Here is an 18,580-nt window from a genome sequence, read left to right on the forward strand (position 1 = left end):
CCTCCGGCCACTCAGGGTTCCTCATACTACCCTGGAGAGGTGATCTGTTCTCAAAGGGCACAACTTTGCATTTCTGCTCAGCAAATCTTATCTAAGTTCATAATTTCAAGGTGACTACTTTTCGTTGCCATCTCTAAATCTCTAAGTTCATTAAATATTCTTACCAAGCTATGAATCTGTCTTGTGAGATATCTTATAGGCAGGAATCTACACACAATTTTGTTTTCTAGACCAAGGGGAGGGTTTTCATCTCCCAGAGACTGGGTGACTGCTTATTTGCAAATTCCACCAGAGTTATCTGAAGACAAAAAGGTGGGAGAATACTTACAACTAAAATAACTTACCTTAGAGACTTCTCCTCACCGTCCACCTGACACCCCAGGTCTTGCTGTGACACACACACCACCCTGTGGGGCGTGGGGACCGGCTGTGGCCAGGGCACAGCACGGGTGAGGCAGGGGGGCAAACCTCTACCTGCCCAGACGTCAAACTGTGTTTTGCACCCAGACCAACAATGTCAGTCACAAGCTCAGGAACATTCACAGGAAATAAAAAAAAAAATCAGGCACAGTGGCAGATTTTTTTAATAGTTATATTTCAAACAGGTACAAGAAACGAGAAAAATCTTTCTAACTCATGGCAGGTGGGCCTGGGTGTGCAGAAAGTTACACCGGCACATCCACACCTGGGCTGTCGACATTCCCTCTCATCCGCTCCTGGGAAAATCACCACCACTGCACCAGGACCCTCGGGGCACACTGCCCCTCAAGTGAAGGTCTCATCTGGAAGGCGCTTCCGGCCGTAAAAAAGAAAACGTGTTACAGAAAGCAGGAGCGTCTGCCCCCCTCGCCCACCAAGGGGTCTCACCTTCGGTCCTAGCCTTCTTTACTCCAAAGGGTTCCGGGTCTTCCAAGCATCTCTTGCGATGTGCTCCCACACTAGTATGATTAGGAAATATGTTCTGCTGGCCCCCATTTAAGGTGCCATTATTATAGAAACGGTTCAGATGACAATTCTGCAGGTTCGAGAGAAACTGGGTGCACTCTTGGAAACCCTGGGTGTGGGCAATGTCTGCTGCGGTCAGGCCACTGGCGTTCCTCAGGCTGTGTGACACAAAACACTGAGTTACACCCCGTCGGCGTCCTCGCCTGCTCTCTGCCCCTGCCGACCTGACTACCTCACGGGGCAGCGAGAAAATACACTTACGGCGAGGCTCCCTTACAGGGAGCTCCTCGCCCCGGCTGCGTAACTAACTTCTCTCTTAAGCACGTCTGATTATGAAGCACGATTTGGGAGATAGGCATTTCAAAATCAATACGCTAAACTTTAAAAAGGCATCTTCCTATTCAACTTCTCAAAATCATTTTTTATGTCAGTCTGAAGAACCTAAATTTATGCCAACTTCAGACTTACCCTGAAGCAGAATTCTATATTATCTGCACTTAAGTTTAATAATCCATTCCTTTAGCTTCAGTAAAATCATAACAAACAAACATGTACTGAAATTGTCCATGGCATTCGTAACAATCGGCTCTCTCAAAACAGTGCACTGACAAGCCAGATTTTATGCTAACGTGTGACACTGTAAGTGGAAGTTTAGAAGGCTGTCCTGACGTTAAAATCACTTCTCCGCGCGGCCGGAGACGTGAAGTGCTAAGTTCCCGTGTGTTTCAGGTCGGTTTCTGGCCCTGCCTGGAGCACCCCACAACACGTGCACGGGCCTCCCGGCGGAAGGCCCTCCGAAGCGCCCACGGCATCTCTCACGGCGGAGGGGGGATTTTCCACAGCAGCTCCCATCAGACTCAAGTACGAAGTGGTGGCAGAGCGTCATGTGAACAATCTCAATGACACAAACAGGAAGGAACCACCTGTGAAGCTCAATTAGGAAAGAATAAATATGAGAGGAACAAAAGCAACTCCCTGTTGAGGTTCCCCCAAAAGACCAGAAAAACACGCGCTCTGTGAAGTCAACCTGTGAACGAGTGAAACAGGCCGACGAACACAACAGAGGCCCCACACCGCCTACTCCTCCACAGAGCGAGGCCACGGGCCCGGTACAGGCAGACCAGATGCGTGAGGCTTGCTTCCCGGGCTAACATCCGTGCAGAGACACCAGAGTGAAAACCACAGATCCGGGACGCACAGGGGTTCCCACCGAGCCTTGTACCCATACTTCCAGCCATCATACTCCCAGAGCTCCAACCTCAGGAATGAAAAAAATCTGTCTATTTTGGAATCATTAACCTGTCTCCACTCTAAAGCATAAGATAAAGAAACGTGTTACAGTTTGAAGAAAGGAGAAAGCCCAAACTTGGGTTGAACAGAAATAAAAGACACAAGACTCGAGAATCCCAGAACCAGCAATGTTTTCTGAAAAGTGTGTAAGGCAGTTGTGTGCAGGACTAACGGGGACTAAAACTGACTTCTTGATTTCACGGCTGTAAATTCTGATGAGTGCTATTCTACAATTTGGTATTATCTTTAATATATGAATTCAATAGAAAAGAAACGCCGAAGAATGGACAGTGTGGTTACGTTAATCTCACACACATAAAATGATCAGACGCTTGGTTTTTGACATCATGTTATTGATGTTAAAATGAGTGTGTGGCTGGATGGTTTTCTGCAACGGTGTATTTCATCTCTAGGAGCTATCCCAAGTGCAGAGAGTCCGAAAAGGTCTACTCCTTCAAAAATGGGAACAGAATAGGTAGCTACATGGAAGGAAACATCTAACTCCTCAAAATGTGAAAAAACGTAGGCCTAGAACATATGCCGAAGTTTATAAAATGATCACTCCTGTAAAGAAACACAGACTTGCTCTCCAAAATCATAAACGGAAATGAGAAGCTGCTGCCTGAAATCAGGACAGAGGACGTCGGCAGGAAAGATCCGAGTGAGGAAGAAAAGCACACGAGTTTCTGGATGGTTCATTCGCCACCCGGGACTTCACCGAGGAAAGTGGAGACGCTTAAGGAGACGACTCCAGTTGCTGAAGAGAACAACTTCCCAGACACACTCAAGGGCTTCACTTTCCTCTCAGAAACACAACACCAGGCTGGACTGGGGTTAGAACAGAGAGCTTACTGCTTTCCCAGGAAACAACCTTAACACAAGTAAGCGACAAATCAGCACCAACATCCAGAGAGGAGACCACAGAGCCTGCAGACGCCTGAGAGCAGGAGCGCACGGAGACCTGAGCAGGAAGGCACGATCTCCTCCCCCGCAAACACAGTCACTCGCTCGCACACCACGTTTCCAGATGGCAGGAGGGATCACCTTCAAAACTCAAAAGGACCGTAGCCAACTCACGCCATGTGCTCCCCACGTGGGACCCCACGTGCGGACCAAGCAGGGAAGAACGAGCAGCCACGGGTCTGGACTGATGCTGGTTCCGCACACGCTTCTGTGGGGCCAGGAGTCAGAGTGATGTGAAAGGGAGAGAAGACGTGCTAGAAGATGTAAGGACAGAACCTGGGACACACGGTGACTGTGGAAGAACTAACCGGGAGAGAACAACTTTGGCAAGATCCCTATGGTATTACCAGAAATGGGGACGTTCACCATCTTTACTTTGTTCCCACTGAGCTACAGAAGATTCCAACTACAGCAGACCCTTGGACAATGAGGGAATGGGGTGCCTCCCGCCCACCCCCCCCCACCCCCCGCCCCGGTGCAGTGGAAAACTCACACTAACTCTGACTCGCCCAGAATTTAACTACTGATAGCCTACTGTTGTCCAGAAGCCTTACTGAAAACACCAAGAGTTGATGAACTCTTATTCTGTATGTTATACGTATGATGTATTGTATTCCTACCATAAAGCCAGAAAAAAACACAATGTTATTAAGGAAATCGTAAGGAAAATACATGTACAGTATGTACTGTATTTATCAAAAACAAATCCACATATGAACGAACGTGCACAGTTTGAGGGTCAACTGTATATTCCTTCTGTTACCAAGGACTGAATGTATACAACACATGATTTAACAGCATTTATACTCCTCTTGGGCAAAAGGGTCCGTTTATACCTGAGTCTGGTACACAACAGAATCCCGTTTATCTGCCTTCACTCTTCCATTCTGTACTCTGTCAAATGTTCAAGTCCCTGATCCTGCTCTGCTTACATTTAAGAGCGTGGCTTCTCCACGGCAGAGCGCACATTACACAAACTGCCTGGGAAGGAACTCGGGCTCCCTGATCCTGGGCAGGCGCTTTCTCTAGAAATGGCTGGATGGTAAATACTGCAGGCTCCACAGGCCACACCCTTGCTCACAACCACTCAGGCCTGTCCTCGTGGCCTGAAAGCAGCCTCGAACGATACGTACACAGTAGAGCACGTCTGCGTTCCAGTGAAATTTCGCTGGTCGACATTAAAATGAGAATTTCATATAAATTTAACTTGTCACAGAAAAATGGTTCTTCTCCTGATTTTTGTTCAACCATTTAAGAATGTAAAAATCATTCTTAGTTTACGGGCCATACAAAAACCAGCAGCACAGTAGACCCGCTGAGTTAACATCTGACCAGTGGACGGTACTACTAACTAGTCCCCTATTTTTATAAAACACGTCTGACCATGTGTTCGTTCCTCAAAGCTGTCTTTCCAGTAATTTTATGTACTATCCAAACAAACAAAAAAACTTTTTTTAAAAAAGTTGCCAAATTGATTACACCACAAAATGTTACAGGGAAACTTTAAAAGCATGTGAAAGCCCAAGAGAGCATGTGGAAAGAAGTAAGACCATCATTCCTACTCCATCTGAGTGTTTTGTTAGATGTTCTGGTGTCTTGCGATCAGGCAATATGCTTACTATGAAGGAGACGAAAACTGTCTCTGTAAGTCTGAATTCCGCAACCATTTTTCATAGTTTCATAAACAGAGGGAACTTTCACATGTCCTACAGAGGCTGGAACCCACATGGGGTTTCCATCGAAGACTAGAATAAATGAACACTAAATGGAAGAGTTCTCACGGCCTGAAATTTTAACGAAAGAGGCTCATGTCTTCAAATCCTTTCTTCATATATGCTTTCCCACTTGTTCAAGCATGTTTTAAGTTTGATGTTTTAAGAGTTGAAACAGTAATCCTGGTTCAAATGTACCACCAATTCACCGAGCCTTTAAACCTCTGTGTTGCAAGGTCATGTAGGTACTCCACCTAAGCTCTCTCTGCTATGTTCCTGACTGTCAGTGCAAGCCAGGCATGGACCGGGACTGCAAGCTGGCAGGTGGCTACTCTCACCTCCCAGTGCAGCACTGGGTCTGATCCCACGCTCTCTTGAAAGCCAAGCCTTCCCCCTCTGGTCCACAGGTGTTCAGGCCACGTGGGGCTATATAGCCATGTGCACTGCTGACCCCCTAACAAGCTCAAGTGAGGCACTGATACAGATGTTAATCAGAACTGCTGTCTACACACGCTAGTCCAGAGGGAAAGTACCAGTATCTGGAAAATTATTTAAATATACTCTCAAAAGCTGTATTCTGCATGAAAACTGGGGTGGTCCTGAAAGCACACGTTACTGTTAGCCTCATCTTGAAAACAACACACACTCTTGGCATCTCCATGTTGATGCACTTGGGTGAACGTAGATGACGTGTGACCTAAAATTCACCTCTGTCCATTTCTGCAGACAAGAACCCCTGTGGACATGCTGTAATGTCATTCTAAAAGCTCTCCATTCACCCTCTGATTCCAGTTGAAAAATCTCCGAAAATGGGCAGAGATTTGAAAAATGAGACATCAATCAACTTGATGCTCAAACTGGGTCAGTTTGTTGAACTTTCAAAGTTAATTTCCTTTTAAAAAGAGTGGACAGAACCGGATTTTTAGGCTGGTGAGACCAGTCTGCTACAATTTCTTACGGCAGCCATGCCAACAGTGCCTGAACCTGCAGATTCTGGTTCCTGTGACGCTCACCTCGACCGTGAAAAGCGATCTTTGAGCAGGCCACCGGTTTCCTCCCGGGGTGGGGGTGGGGGGTAGGGGGGTCCTGGTACTCGTTTAAAATCGCAACACAGAAATACGAAAGACATCAAATAATCTTCACTGTGAATTATTTGTTCTGCTGAGTAACTGGCAAAATAAAGTGCTATTTTTTTAAACTCTACTGAACTTAAGAGGTAAATGCTTGGAGACCGTATTTCCTGCAGTAAAGTTCTGAACGGAATATTAACACTTACTGTACTGAAGGATGTCTCCCCAAAGCATTTAAAAAAAAAACTCCACCCTGCTGCCAGCTGGTCCTCCGTCTATTTTCCACTTACAGTGTCACACCATGGGAATGTACGAGAAGCCGTTCTAGCAACAACAGTTTTCGCTTTAATTTGAAAAACCACGGATCAGGAAATCACTGAAATAGAATTTTTAGAATCTGAGCTGTCACATCACCTTCAGGATGTTTTCTTTTTGTTAATGCCATGTGACAATACAAAAATAACCACAATTTTTATATAAATAGTATTTCTGTTAAAATTCTGATCTCAACTTAACTATTGTTAGTTACAAATAAAAGGTAGGTATCATAAATTAGGGTAAGCAGAGCATGCAAATCTACAGAGTCTATGTCTGAGTTCCTAGATTAGCATGAAAACCAATCACCGCAACAAATACCTCAACATATGCCTCGTGTGGAGAGAGGAGGCCACACTGAGCGCTCACTGCCACAACCGTAAGGTTTTCGGAGAGGCCCCTGTGGCAGTTTCAGTGGTTTCTATATGGAGTGCTCCCCCTTTCTAGGGTTACTTGAAAAATCAAGTCAATTCGAATTACGTAGCTGGAAAACATTGACACGCGTAGTTTTTACAGATTCAGAACCTTCTTTGTGATTTAAAACGGGCAATGGTTCATAACACAGGAAACTTAAAATATTTGCAGGCAACATTTGGATTAAAAATACATATACATACATGAGGTGCAGAAGCACATGTACTGAGCGTAAGCCACTGGCGTGTGACCACCTTGATTGACCAAGAGCTGCCGCTCCCCAGCACTGCCTCCTGAATTACCGCTAGTAAGTACACTGTGTAGCATGGAGCCAATTTAAATATGCCAACAGTTCAGCAAAAGTTTAACAGTACGGACTAAAACCGTTAACTCACGATTCTGGTTACTTTAAAATTTGGTATGCTGTATCTCAAATACATTAGTAACTATTCCTAGATGGAAATAAGCAAATACATGGAATCGTTAAAAAAAAAAAAAAAAAAAAGATAAAAAAAAGCATCACTAAATGTCCATTTGTACAGACAACATTAGCAAACATCTAAAATTTCTTCAGCAAAAGAAAAACATGTGTATTTTTAACCCTTTGGTATCCAAACTCTTAAATTTTGAAGACTTTCTTAAATATAGTCTTCAAGTAACAATAGGAAGAAACTTTTTTAAAGTATTTACCTGAATAAATTTGGTGCCAAGTTTTCATTTCAAGGTCAATATTACTGAGGATAGTTTTATAGTGCAACTGAATCCCAATTGTTTCCATACATTAAAGGATGAGAGCATCATTCAAAGAGTCAGATAAAATTAACTTAATATGCTCCCACTATAATTTAGCAAAGGAAAAAGATCTTTGGCTATAGTCATCATCGGTTATTTGAAGGCACTATTTATAAAGGCAGTAATTACACAATTATCAAAATTTAGGTGCTAGTCAAGGTATTATGAGATTAATCAAACTTCTAAACTAAGTCTGTCGACAACTCTACAATACTGTCAGTCCACCTCTGCTCCCGTCTGGCAGGAGCCATCTCAGGAAGGATTTCCTCCACGGTGTCTGTAGCACCTCAGCAAAAGGGGAAAGAGCCAGCAGAGAGCAAGATCAGACCAGTTGACCGCAGGGACAATGAGCTAGGGGAGGCAAGAGCAGGAGGGGAGCAGGACTGGAATGCAGAGGATACAAAATCAGAAACTAATTCAGAGTTCCAATTCCGGTAAATTTCATAGACTGTTATTCTTCAGGGCAAGTAAGTGAACAAATGAAAAGAAACCACAAATTTCAAACATGAATGAATGGCTAATAAAATAATTCTGGGCAAGAGTTGCAAACAAACTTGCCACAAGGAACATCCAATCTGCTCATCACACGCAAATGCCCTAAGGGGAATTCTGCTTCCAGACAGGGCTCTACGGGCAAGGACGCAGGCTGGGTCATAGATATGACCACCACTTTGGAGCCAAACTAAACCAACTGAATTTCAGTTAAGGACGTCTGGAAGTTCGGTAGTATGTATACAGTTTTTGTAACATTAAACAAAAACCTATCAAGACCACAGTGCAGACTTTTGTTCCTACAGCCGACTGTGCCTGTTTTCTAAATTAGGCAAGACAGATTTTTTTACAGTGAGTCACTGAACTTGCTTACATAAGGCTATTGGTGCTTCTCCAGTTATCTGATGACCACAGTTAAGTTCCTCTTGGGATCAAAACAATTAAGTTAAAATATATGTAGCCCATTAGAAGGTCTGGTCACCATGGAATCAGTGGCCTCCCCGGAAACGCTCTCTTATCCAAAGCCACGGAGACCCTGCCATGACCTAATTACACACTAGTGCCCGTATGTCGTGGCATGGAAAGGACCAGCAAACGTGCCTGAGACCCAAGCACATCTAGATGCACTCGAAGTCCCGCGGAGTCCCTTCAGGTCTACTCAGAGGCAGGAAAAAAGCTATCTCAATATGTGGTTGACACAGAAAGGTTTTCCACTTTACCTCTCAAGAAAACACTGGTGCCAAAATACTGAAAGTAAAGATAATCCAAGGCTTGAAATGTCAGTTTACAACGTCAGCAGTAAGAAGGTATCCTTAATTATCCGCAGGCAGTCAGCAAGTTTTCAAGTCTGTCTCCAAAATCACATGAAGACTTAATCTTACACTATTACTTATTTGAGTGTCGAAAAGGAAAATGGGGCAGTGACTGTTCACATGCCCTCCGTGTGGGCAGCGTTCAGGTTTGGCCTGCAAGACAAAGTCAACTGTCAGGTAAGCAAGGCTGGGGACAGGGACAAGTAACTGACATATGGACACCCCACACCTAACGTACTGGAGGAGGATGGGGCTGAGGACAATCTGCAGAGATGCTGGTAATTTAAAGTCCACACACACGTAGTGTGCTCACAGAACTGCCACTTACTCCCACGTTATTTTTCTTTTTGGACGTAAACAGTGGCAAATAACAATGACCATCATCTAAGCCAGATAACAAAACCTCACGAGAAAAAGAAAACTTGGCACCAAAACTCAAGATGTAAAATAAGAGAAGGAAAAAAAACAAAACTCCATCAACATACTCACGTGTGGTGCTAGAAAATGTAACACACGATGCACAGCAGCTGACATGCGTTATCTTACAGATGCGGCCTATATTGACAAGTAAGTTATAGAACAAACCATTCTAGCCACAGACGCCTGGTACGCTTGCCCTCACCATTATCTACCCAATGACCAAAAAAGCAGCAACTTAAGACTTTGGCCACTTTATGCAGCTGATACATAAAAAAAAAAAAAAAAAAAAAAAAAAAAGTAGGAATTAATAACAAAATTAATAATTACCACCAAGTGTGACAAAATACTGACATGAGACAGCTTTTAATCTATTCGCAGGAAAAGGAAAAGTTTATATCATCTCCTAAATATCATAGCATGTAGTATGAAGAATTAAGAATCTGGCCCATTCTGAACTGGAAAAAACATAAGTAACTTTAGGTAAGTAAATTAATACTGTCCCCCTGATTGTCTTTTAAAAAACCAAACAAACAAAAGGCATTTTATTTGCCACGACTACTCTTTACCATGAGGAGCATTATAGGAAACAAGTAAAATAGATCTAAGTACCATAATTTGGGGGACACAAACTGTTATTTGTTGATAGGCTAACAGTGTTAAACTTTATAGTTTAATGTGCAAAACAGATATCAAAAAGCAATTTACAAATTAGCTTACTAGCAAAACTGGCAATTTATCCAGATGTTAAACTAAATAACCACATAAATAACAGCAATAAATAATGATTACTTGTGTGCTCTGTCTCCAGGCCAAAGACTTAGAATTTTAAGAATCGCTTTTGGCTAGGTGGCTCAGGCTAAATATTTCTTCTAAAAACCATCTGAAGGTTCAGGCAAGGGAGATCACCATAATGCAGGGTCTCGAGGGAGAGGCTCTTATACTGAGAAGGAAAAACAGACTGGCACTCGAGGCTGTGCTCAGTCACACTTGGTGGAAAAGAGACACTCGAGGGTCCTGTAACCAAGGACAGAATTATAAATAAAAGGTTCTCATTTTAAAAAGACACCTATTAAAAAAAAGATATTATTTACGATAAATATTTATTGGCTCAAAGGATTAAGCTATTCACTGAAATGAAGAAAACTAACATCTTAGTAATAAAATGTTCAGGATCGATTAGACTATAGTTTAAAAAATAAGTCGTTAAAGAGGTCAACTTCTAATTATTCATTATTTCAATAAATGACAAGTGATTTAATCATTTATTTTATGACTCTGTATTTCATAATCAAAGCTTCTGTTATTAAAGATTTTAGTTTTTAATCTAAACACAGCTAAGAAAACTATGAATATAACTTCACTTTGAAGCAATCCACTGAGCATCGTCTCAAATTGTATAATATATATTCATATTATCAATTGTTTCTACATTACCTTAAATCATAATTACATATGAAGTCACGAGGTTCCCTGCAACGTAACAGTTAACACAGGGCATATTTATCATACTAAATTTCTATGTAAGTAAAAATTCCAAGCCCAAACTAATGACTTGGCTTAACAATATAATACTTAATGAAACAGAAGCTCAGACACTAGGAGTCTAACGACAGCCCCTGAGATTACAGCCTGTAATAGGCTTCACATTAATCTATATGGTTTTGCTGTCCAGGATCTAATTTCAATAAATGTATTATAACACAGAGTCAAAACAATGAAGTGGAAACCAAAGGGTTAAACTAAGTTAGTTTTGTGGGTTTATTTCTCCCAAAGTCTAAATTTTCACATTTCCAATTAGAATAAAGTGGTTTGTAATTAATCCTTATGAGATATTCTAGACAGGGTAAAACAAAAAAGCTGATATTATAGTTATTTTGGTTATTACAGCTCTATAGCTTACACTCAACATTTAAGGGTGAAAACCGCATCCATTTTGTTAATGCTGTGAACTGCAGAAGAAAAATTTTTACAATATAAATCTTTAAGAGAAAGTTAATACAAATGAATTTAATATCTAAGCTAAATGCCCACTGCCATGACTAGCTAATGATGTTTGCATATAAGATCACATCTTCAAATTAATACACTCAAATATTAACACTGTTCTATCAAACCGTAAATAAACTAGCTGATGTAAACTGGGAGAAAACACGACTGCAATGTCATCAGTGTGAAGAACTCAGAATGAGTCTCAAGTCTTTAATGTATATGGTTCCATTTTATGAGAAGTTATAAATCATTAAAAGTCAAAATAGGCTTTAAAACATCTCACATCTGCTAAAAGATGAGAAAATCACAACTTAGAAAAGCAAACTGTCTGCAAGAATTTTGGGACCGGAGAGGCTGGAAAAGATTCTCTAACCCAATCCAAGGCCCCCATTTTGAAATTAACACTGGCAAAAAGAAGTCTGAAGACTTGCCCATGGTGACACAACTAGTTGGTGGCCAAGTCAACAATGCCAGGTTCCAAATTTAAGGAGTTAACTGCCATTTCCACCCTGGCATCCTGTCGTGGCAACAGTTCTGTGGCTGCCGTGATGAAGCTCCCTCCGCTAGTCGTCAACCCACAGCAAAACCTCGCTCACTAACACCAACTGGTCTACAAAGCACAGTTCCATTGCTAATATAAACACAAACTTGAGGACTGCTGCTTGCCCTCAGTGGTGCTTTCTGGAAGCACAGCGCCCTGACTACATCTTCGGGGGAGGAATGTGCGGAGGCACTTACTCGACGTGAGCCCCGTTAGCCACCAGGGCGCTGACGCAGTCCAGGCTCCCAGAGCGGGCCGCCTTGTGAATGGGGGTCTCGCCCTCACAGTCCTGAAACAAGAAAGAGCACACGCAAAATATCAGCTCCAACAAGACTCTGACGTTTGGAATAAAATACGTGCCTCATTCACCTCTGAAACCAAGCAACATGGTGAGTCAAAGCGCAAGCAGGGCACAAAGAAATGTGGCTAGAGATGCAGGAGGGAAAACACAGTCCGCCAGGGAAGGGGCAGGTTCGCCTCGATTCCTCGGTCAGCAGGGACGGCACGTACGTGCAGGACAGAAGTTTAGAAATGATCTTATGCTAGATCTTAGCATGAATGTGTCGTATGTAAAACCCCAAACAACCATCCTCTAACAGGTTAAAGAGAAAAGAGTAACCAAGGCCAAGAACACAGGACATAATGTCAAACGTCTGGTCTGGTCCACGTCTACCACAGGGCTGGCCTGAGCTGGGGCATCACCAGTGGCTCCTTTGCATTTTCTGCCTTGAACCTGAATTCAGACCGTGATGGTGGAGGCTAAAGGGTCAGGAATGAGGAGAGAGAGAGAGAACACAGGGCCACACACAGCCAGCTTCACATCCAAACTCAGGATGCGTGTGATGGGCAACTTTGTCCAAGGACTGGGAGAAAGTCTGTGTCAGAGAGATTCACGCTGGAGACGGCAGAGAGAGACCAGACCCTGGGGAAGGACTCTGAAGAGGAGTTAGTTCATGGTTCACACTGTATGAATGGGAAGAAATCCGAAACACAATTTCATTCATAGGTTCTCGGGTACAGAGGAGGTAGAGAAAGATACAGCAGACAGAGAAGGAAGTCGTTTCTGTTGTAGGACTTCCTGCCGGGGAAATGCTGACCGAGTCCTCACACTTCACCGTCCCTGGAAGCTGAACTTGGCAGCAGACGACCGCACGTAACAAAGGGGGGGCCGCTGTGCACCTGGCGCGGCGCTCGGAGAGCAGCTCATTCACCAGCGAGACACAGCAGGGGGCCACTTCTTCCGGTGCACACGGGCTCGCACATGGGCTCGCAGGGGACACTCCAGGGTGAGGGGTGGTAGCTTATTTTCCAGAAAGATGTGCTCTGAAAGACTCCGGTGTGCAGTGGGGAGAAAAAGTATGCACATTACTTTAAAAAAAAAAAAAAAGCTCAAAGGGGGTGTAGAGTTCTAAACAGAACAAGCCCATTTTTGAAGCAAGAAACACAGAATCCCATGTGGCTACACAGGAAACCATCTAGTGAATGGAGACCCTTAATAAAGGAGAAACCCATCTCTATCCTCCCAGAAAGGTGGGGAGGGGGGATGGGAGGCACATGACAAGGACAAATAAAGATGACACAGAGGTATGGCCAGGAAGAGTGGAATGGAGATGTGGGAGGGGGCGGGGGGGTCGTGCCACCCCTGACTCCCTCCCCCAAGAAAACAGGAAAGGGTTTTTTCAGCTCTCTTTGCAGCAAGGAGAAAAGGCAAAGGTTTGCTCTATTACGTCAAGACAGCAGGACAGCAACAGACAGGACAGAGCAAACCAGCTCCTGCTCTGTGCCCTGTGAGGACAGCACCGACCAGCCAGGCAGGAAGAGCAGACACCACAGAAAAGTGCAGCCAGAGAGGAAGACTGAAGAGCCATTTTAAGGTTACTCAAGGCTCAGGTTCAGGCCAGTCACATTCCAAAAATATCAAATATGGTGTCGTCTGATTCCGGAACTATTGTGGGCAAACTAAGAGAGGAAAGTGGGAGAGGTGCCAGGAGTGCAAAGACAGATGAGTCACCTTGCATTTTAAAGAAAGAAAAGTCTAGTTCTAATCCAGTTACAAGAAACTAAAAGGGCTATCAAATTCCACCAAAGTTCTAGGAAGATATTAAAGGCATGGCCTGTAAATAATACGAAAAGTGATGCCCGTGGGTAGTCCGCGCAAAGTGACCAAGAACAAATCCCCTGAAAACTAGCCTCACTCCCTCTCTGGGTAAATGCACGACTCTGAGCCTTCAGACAGGACATCTGAGTCCAGTAACCCCATGTGCCAAGTTCACAGATAGCAAAGGAAGTCTCTGTGAAACTCGAGAAAAATGAATTTAGAACAGGTAGGAATTAATATGCCACAAGATTAGGTTAGAAGATGGGTCAAAACGGGGGCATCCAATTTTGGCCTAGGTCATGATCTCGAGGTTTGTGGGTTTGAGCCCGATGTCAGGCTCTGTGCAGACAGCTCAGAACCTGGAGCCTGTTCCACACTGTCTGTCTGTCTGTCTGTCTGTCTCTCTCTCTCTCTCTGCCCCTCCCCTGCTCATGCTCTAAGATAAACATTAAAAAAGAAAAAAAAAAAAAAAAAAAAGATGGGTCAAAACTAATAAAACAGTTGTAAGAAGAAATGCTAGGGGAGGTTCAAAACCACTACACACACAAACAGAAAACTTTAGAGAACCCTGGACCTGGTTTTCTGACCGTCTGTGTGGGAGATGAGAAAGTGTCTACCTTAGGGTGAGTCAACACTTGCTGGGGGTGGCTAACGAAAGGGCTGTGTGACCTCAGAGGTCGCTGGGTGCCTGTCCCAGCAGGCCAGCCGCTAATCCAGAGCAAGCCGGCATCTGAGACTCAGCCTGCAGCCTAACACATGCGTAACACGGGAGACCACAACTGAGACCCTTTCAAGAACAAGGGCAGGACGCTGGTAACCCCAGGTGACCACCTTGGAAGGGAGAGGACTTGAGGGGAGCGACAGGGAGTGAGGTCTGGGGACTCCTGTCCTGGGAGCAGGACGCTGGAGGGTGTCCACACAGGACTATCTAGAGCAGTCCTGTCGTCCAGGGTAAGGACTGCGCTGCTGTAACACGTTACCTGAAAACGGACTCTTCTAGATTTAAAAAGATCTGAAAGGCAGCGCCAATTTCTTTAGATTTTCTTCAGATGTCTGTAAATTAGATGCTACGTAACAACTGAATGAAAATTAACCCAATGTTTTAAATTCCACATTAACATTAGTTATTAATCACTACCATTTGTGGATGATCCACATTCTGTCGACAAGGAGACTGAGCCACAGAACAAGGAGCTGCCCCAGGCCAGAGAGTGGGGGAGGTGGCCACCCCCAGGGTTCTGTCAGGAGGTTGGGGAGGAGAGAAACAGCACCGGGACAGGCAGGTTGGGACAGGTGACTCCTGGCGCCATAACCGTGTGGAGCAGACAGCCAGAGCCTCTGGTAAGAGCAGCGGCATGTGCGGTCACCCCCTGTCCCCCGATCCCTGCTCTACAGCACTGATACAAAAGCCTTTCCTCAATCATGGGCTTGGAGGTGTGCAGCTGAGTTACTGGGAAGAGAGGGCTCACAAGCTGTTACACCTGCTTCCCATCAAGGGATGAATCTTCAGACAGAAACGTGGAGAATAAAAATGGTTTTGCACACAGTAGGCCCCTGATGATGATTAGTAGAAAAAACATAAAACCAGGGTAAAGAGAAAACTAGGAAGGCATAAAGGCATCCCCACAGAGCCTGAGGCACAAGCCCCTTAGATGAACTGACCCTCAGGGCAGGGTCTCCCCCTGGGGGCCACTTTGGTCAGACTAGCCTGAGTCGTCTACACCTGTTCACGCACGAGTCCCCAGTAAGCACAACTCTCTCCTTGAGGTTTTTTCAAGGAAGTGAAAAGAGTAGTGAGAACACACCATGAAGCACATGCACGTGCACACTCATGCTTGCACACTTCAACACACAATCCCTGCACGCCTGCTGTCCGGGTGACCACACGACACCTGCTACTTAACTGCGTCCGATCTCCACCCCCGACTGCTCCCTGAAGCAGTCCTGACTCAACACTGGTCGGCTCGCCCACCATAACTTAACCACGCACAAGATTTAATAGCCACTTCTTCGCCAGCACGGGTGTGTTTCACAAGGATCTGTGCACATGAAGCGAAGGCAGCTGTGAGCAGGGGAGCCAGGAAACCCGGGCTCCAGGCCAGACTCCTTCAGTCACCAGCTGTAACTGGGGGCAAATCACCTGGGGTCACCAAGGCTCTAAGTCCCCGAGCAGGTGAAAGCACTCTGTAAACAGAAAGCCCTGCTCTGTGAAGGGCCTATTATCCACAAGTAACTCAATAAACAGAAATTCCAGTTAGCCCAAAGGTTAAGATATCAAACTCTAATTAAGGCCTCACTTTAAAACTCAACACCATGTAATTACAAGTAGAAAAAGAAAATAAAAACCAAGTTAATCATCGGCACTCCCTTACCGGTTTGTTAATGCTGGCTCCAGCTTGGATCAACCAGATGAGGCACTGAGGGTGTCCCCCGAAAGCGGCGATGTGGGCTGGGGTCTGTGCGTAGCGCGTTGTGGACACGTCCAGAGTGGCCCCAGCTCTCACCAACTGGATCAGGCAGTCCAACTTTGAAAACAGCAGGAGGGGGGATGACACGCGTAAGTGTCGTACACTATTAAACACCACACACACCATTTCAATTCTGTGATGCAGATAAGTGGCATTTTTTTGTTACCATTTTTTTTTCCGTTTAAGGGAACACAAGTCGTTCCTTTGCAATACAAATTGTAAAAAAGCATTTAAAAGTTATTTTTCCTTGTCCTAGTAAAAAAAAAAAGTTCATACGCAGGAAGAAAAGTAAAAACTATTGATGTCACACAAACTTAAATAAAGACGTCTCTGCAGTCTGCACATGTCCATACGACGCAGCTTCGGGGACTCCGGTGAGAGGCCCATCCTCCAGACAAGTCAGGAACAAGATGTGCAGAGTGAGAGGTGGCACTCAGTCCCCCACCCCCGCCTGAAGGAGTAAAGGGCCTCACGAGTGACTAGGAGACCACACTCCACAGCCAGGCGCCCATATCATCCTAGCTCGTCACACTCAACAGATGTGCAACACATGCCTACCGCGAGCCGGGCCTGCGGTCCCAGATGGCCTGTGGTCCGCAGACTCACACTGACAACCCCCACCCCCACCCCCGTATGTCCTCAGACCACGGGGCCGGCCCCCTTTACCCTCTTGAGGCACAGGGCAGAGCTCACAAAAGAGCTCTCCCTGCCAACGGCTGTATTCCGGGAGACAGCCCTCAGAGAAGGACAAACGGCCACACCCCAACCTCACCCCACAGCTCTTAACGTCTTTCCGCGACTTAAGCTCAGGTCACCGTGATCACCTGTGCAGGAGATGAGCCCTCATACTTGGGAGCACCCAGATTTAAAACACGCTCTCTCGGTCTTCTAGGAACTGGAAATCTGGGAGTGACGGCTCATAAAGAGACACACCGTTGGTATACTTTCACACACCAGCTTTATTGATGGACCCAGTGAAAAGTGACAGTGCCAACAGAGACAAACAGGTGTCAAACCCCAAAAACGGCGGAAACAAGGATGAAAATCAGCTGGTGTGCCAAAACCGGTTAATCTCATAACATCAAGAGCTCCTTAGACTTAACTCTGTCACCTATGCGTTCACTTTGGCAAACTGGGTTTGGAATGCTGGAAAGATACTGTTCCATGCGACAACTTATAAAAGCAAAGTGTAATTAGGGATTTTAAATAATGCCTAGTTCTCGAGGAAAAAATAAGCCTCACAAAAGGTCAGGCAGCGCGCATAATTGGCATATTGATAGGAACACCAGCTTGAAAGTTGGGAATAGTTCATAACGTGCAGGCCTAAGGACAGCAGAGGCTTAAATGTACAGAAAAGCAGGGAAGCTGCAGGCGATGGGGCAGGAGGGACTGGACTGAGAACCCGGAGCCCTGACTCCTGGCCTCATTTCTGCCCCAACAGCTTTCTCACACTGAAGTAACTAACTGCCTCCAGCTATATTTGGTATCCAAGGTTAACCGACAGGAGGTGGAGACTTTCAAAAAGTGAATTCAGTGGGTTTTACTTCTTACTGCTCATAAAATATACATAACACACAACTTACGATTTTTAAAGCATGTTCAAGCCCTTATAGCTACTTGTATTCCCTAGAGATACCTAGGGGCACCCGTGGGTTGGTAAATAAATACTCTGAATGAATGTCTGTAAGGCTGTTTTAAACACCGTCCGGAATGTACCAGATTGTCATGCAATACTGTGTCACTCTCAACTGGAGAATAAATCAACAGGGGAGCCTTTTCGAAAAACGCTGTCCTTGCCTGTTACAGGGTGGTCTTCCCCCAAAACACTGAGGGACAAAAGACGTGGAGATCCAACGCTCCGAGTTACCCACCATGTAAACATAAAGCAGAGCAAGACGCACTACAGGGGGCAGAGCCTCAGATGGGGACACACAGGGCTGGGGGGGTTGGGGGAGAAGGGCCAGAGGGGCTCCTGTACTCGCGCCTGCTAGCAGGTATGGACGGGGGCTGGCGCGGGGACCCCCAGCGGGCACGCCCTTCCAGACCCGGGCTGGGGTCCTAACCCCCTCTCGTTTCCTCCACCAAAACCACTCTGACTCTCCCATTTCGTGAATCACAAGCGCTGTCCCAGAAGATACACCTGTACTGTGAATGTAGCCGCAAGGAAAGCAGCCTCACCGGCTAGTGACAAAAACACGTCCCTGAAAGGAAATAACTCACTTCACGTCACTGCACGCTTCTCCACAAAACCCTTTCTCC

The 18,580-nt window shown here is 45.1% G+C and overlaps 1 protein-coding gene across 2 annotated transcripts in view; it reads right to left on the reverse strand.

Moving 5' to 3' along the window:
- The window catches only part of ANKRD10 (ankyrin repeat domain 10), a 33,020-nt gene that overhangs the window by 13,444 nt on the left and 996 nt on the right, over positions 1 to 18,580 (reverse strand). For both annotated transcript variants that reach the window (XM_042980176.1, XM_042980182.1), the window contains exons 2-4: positions 16,226 to 16,378; positions 11,953 to 12,044; positions 868 to 1,103 (exon numbers count right to left, since the gene is read on the reverse strand). In XM_042980176.1, coding sequence (XP_042836110.1) covers positions 868 to 1,103; positions 11,953 to 12,044; positions 16,226 to 16,378 — 481 coding nt within the window. The remainder of the gene's footprint in view (positions 1 to 867; positions 1,104 to 11,952; positions 12,045 to 16,225; positions 16,379 to 18,580) is intronic.

This window comes from Panthera tigris, chromosome A1 (genome assembly GCF_018350195.1).
Source record: "Panthera tigris isolate Pti1 chromosome A1, P.tigris_Pti1_mat1.1, whole genome shotgun sequence".
Classification (NCBI taxonomy): Eukaryota; Metazoa; Chordata; class Mammalia; order Carnivora; family Felidae; genus Panthera; species Panthera tigris.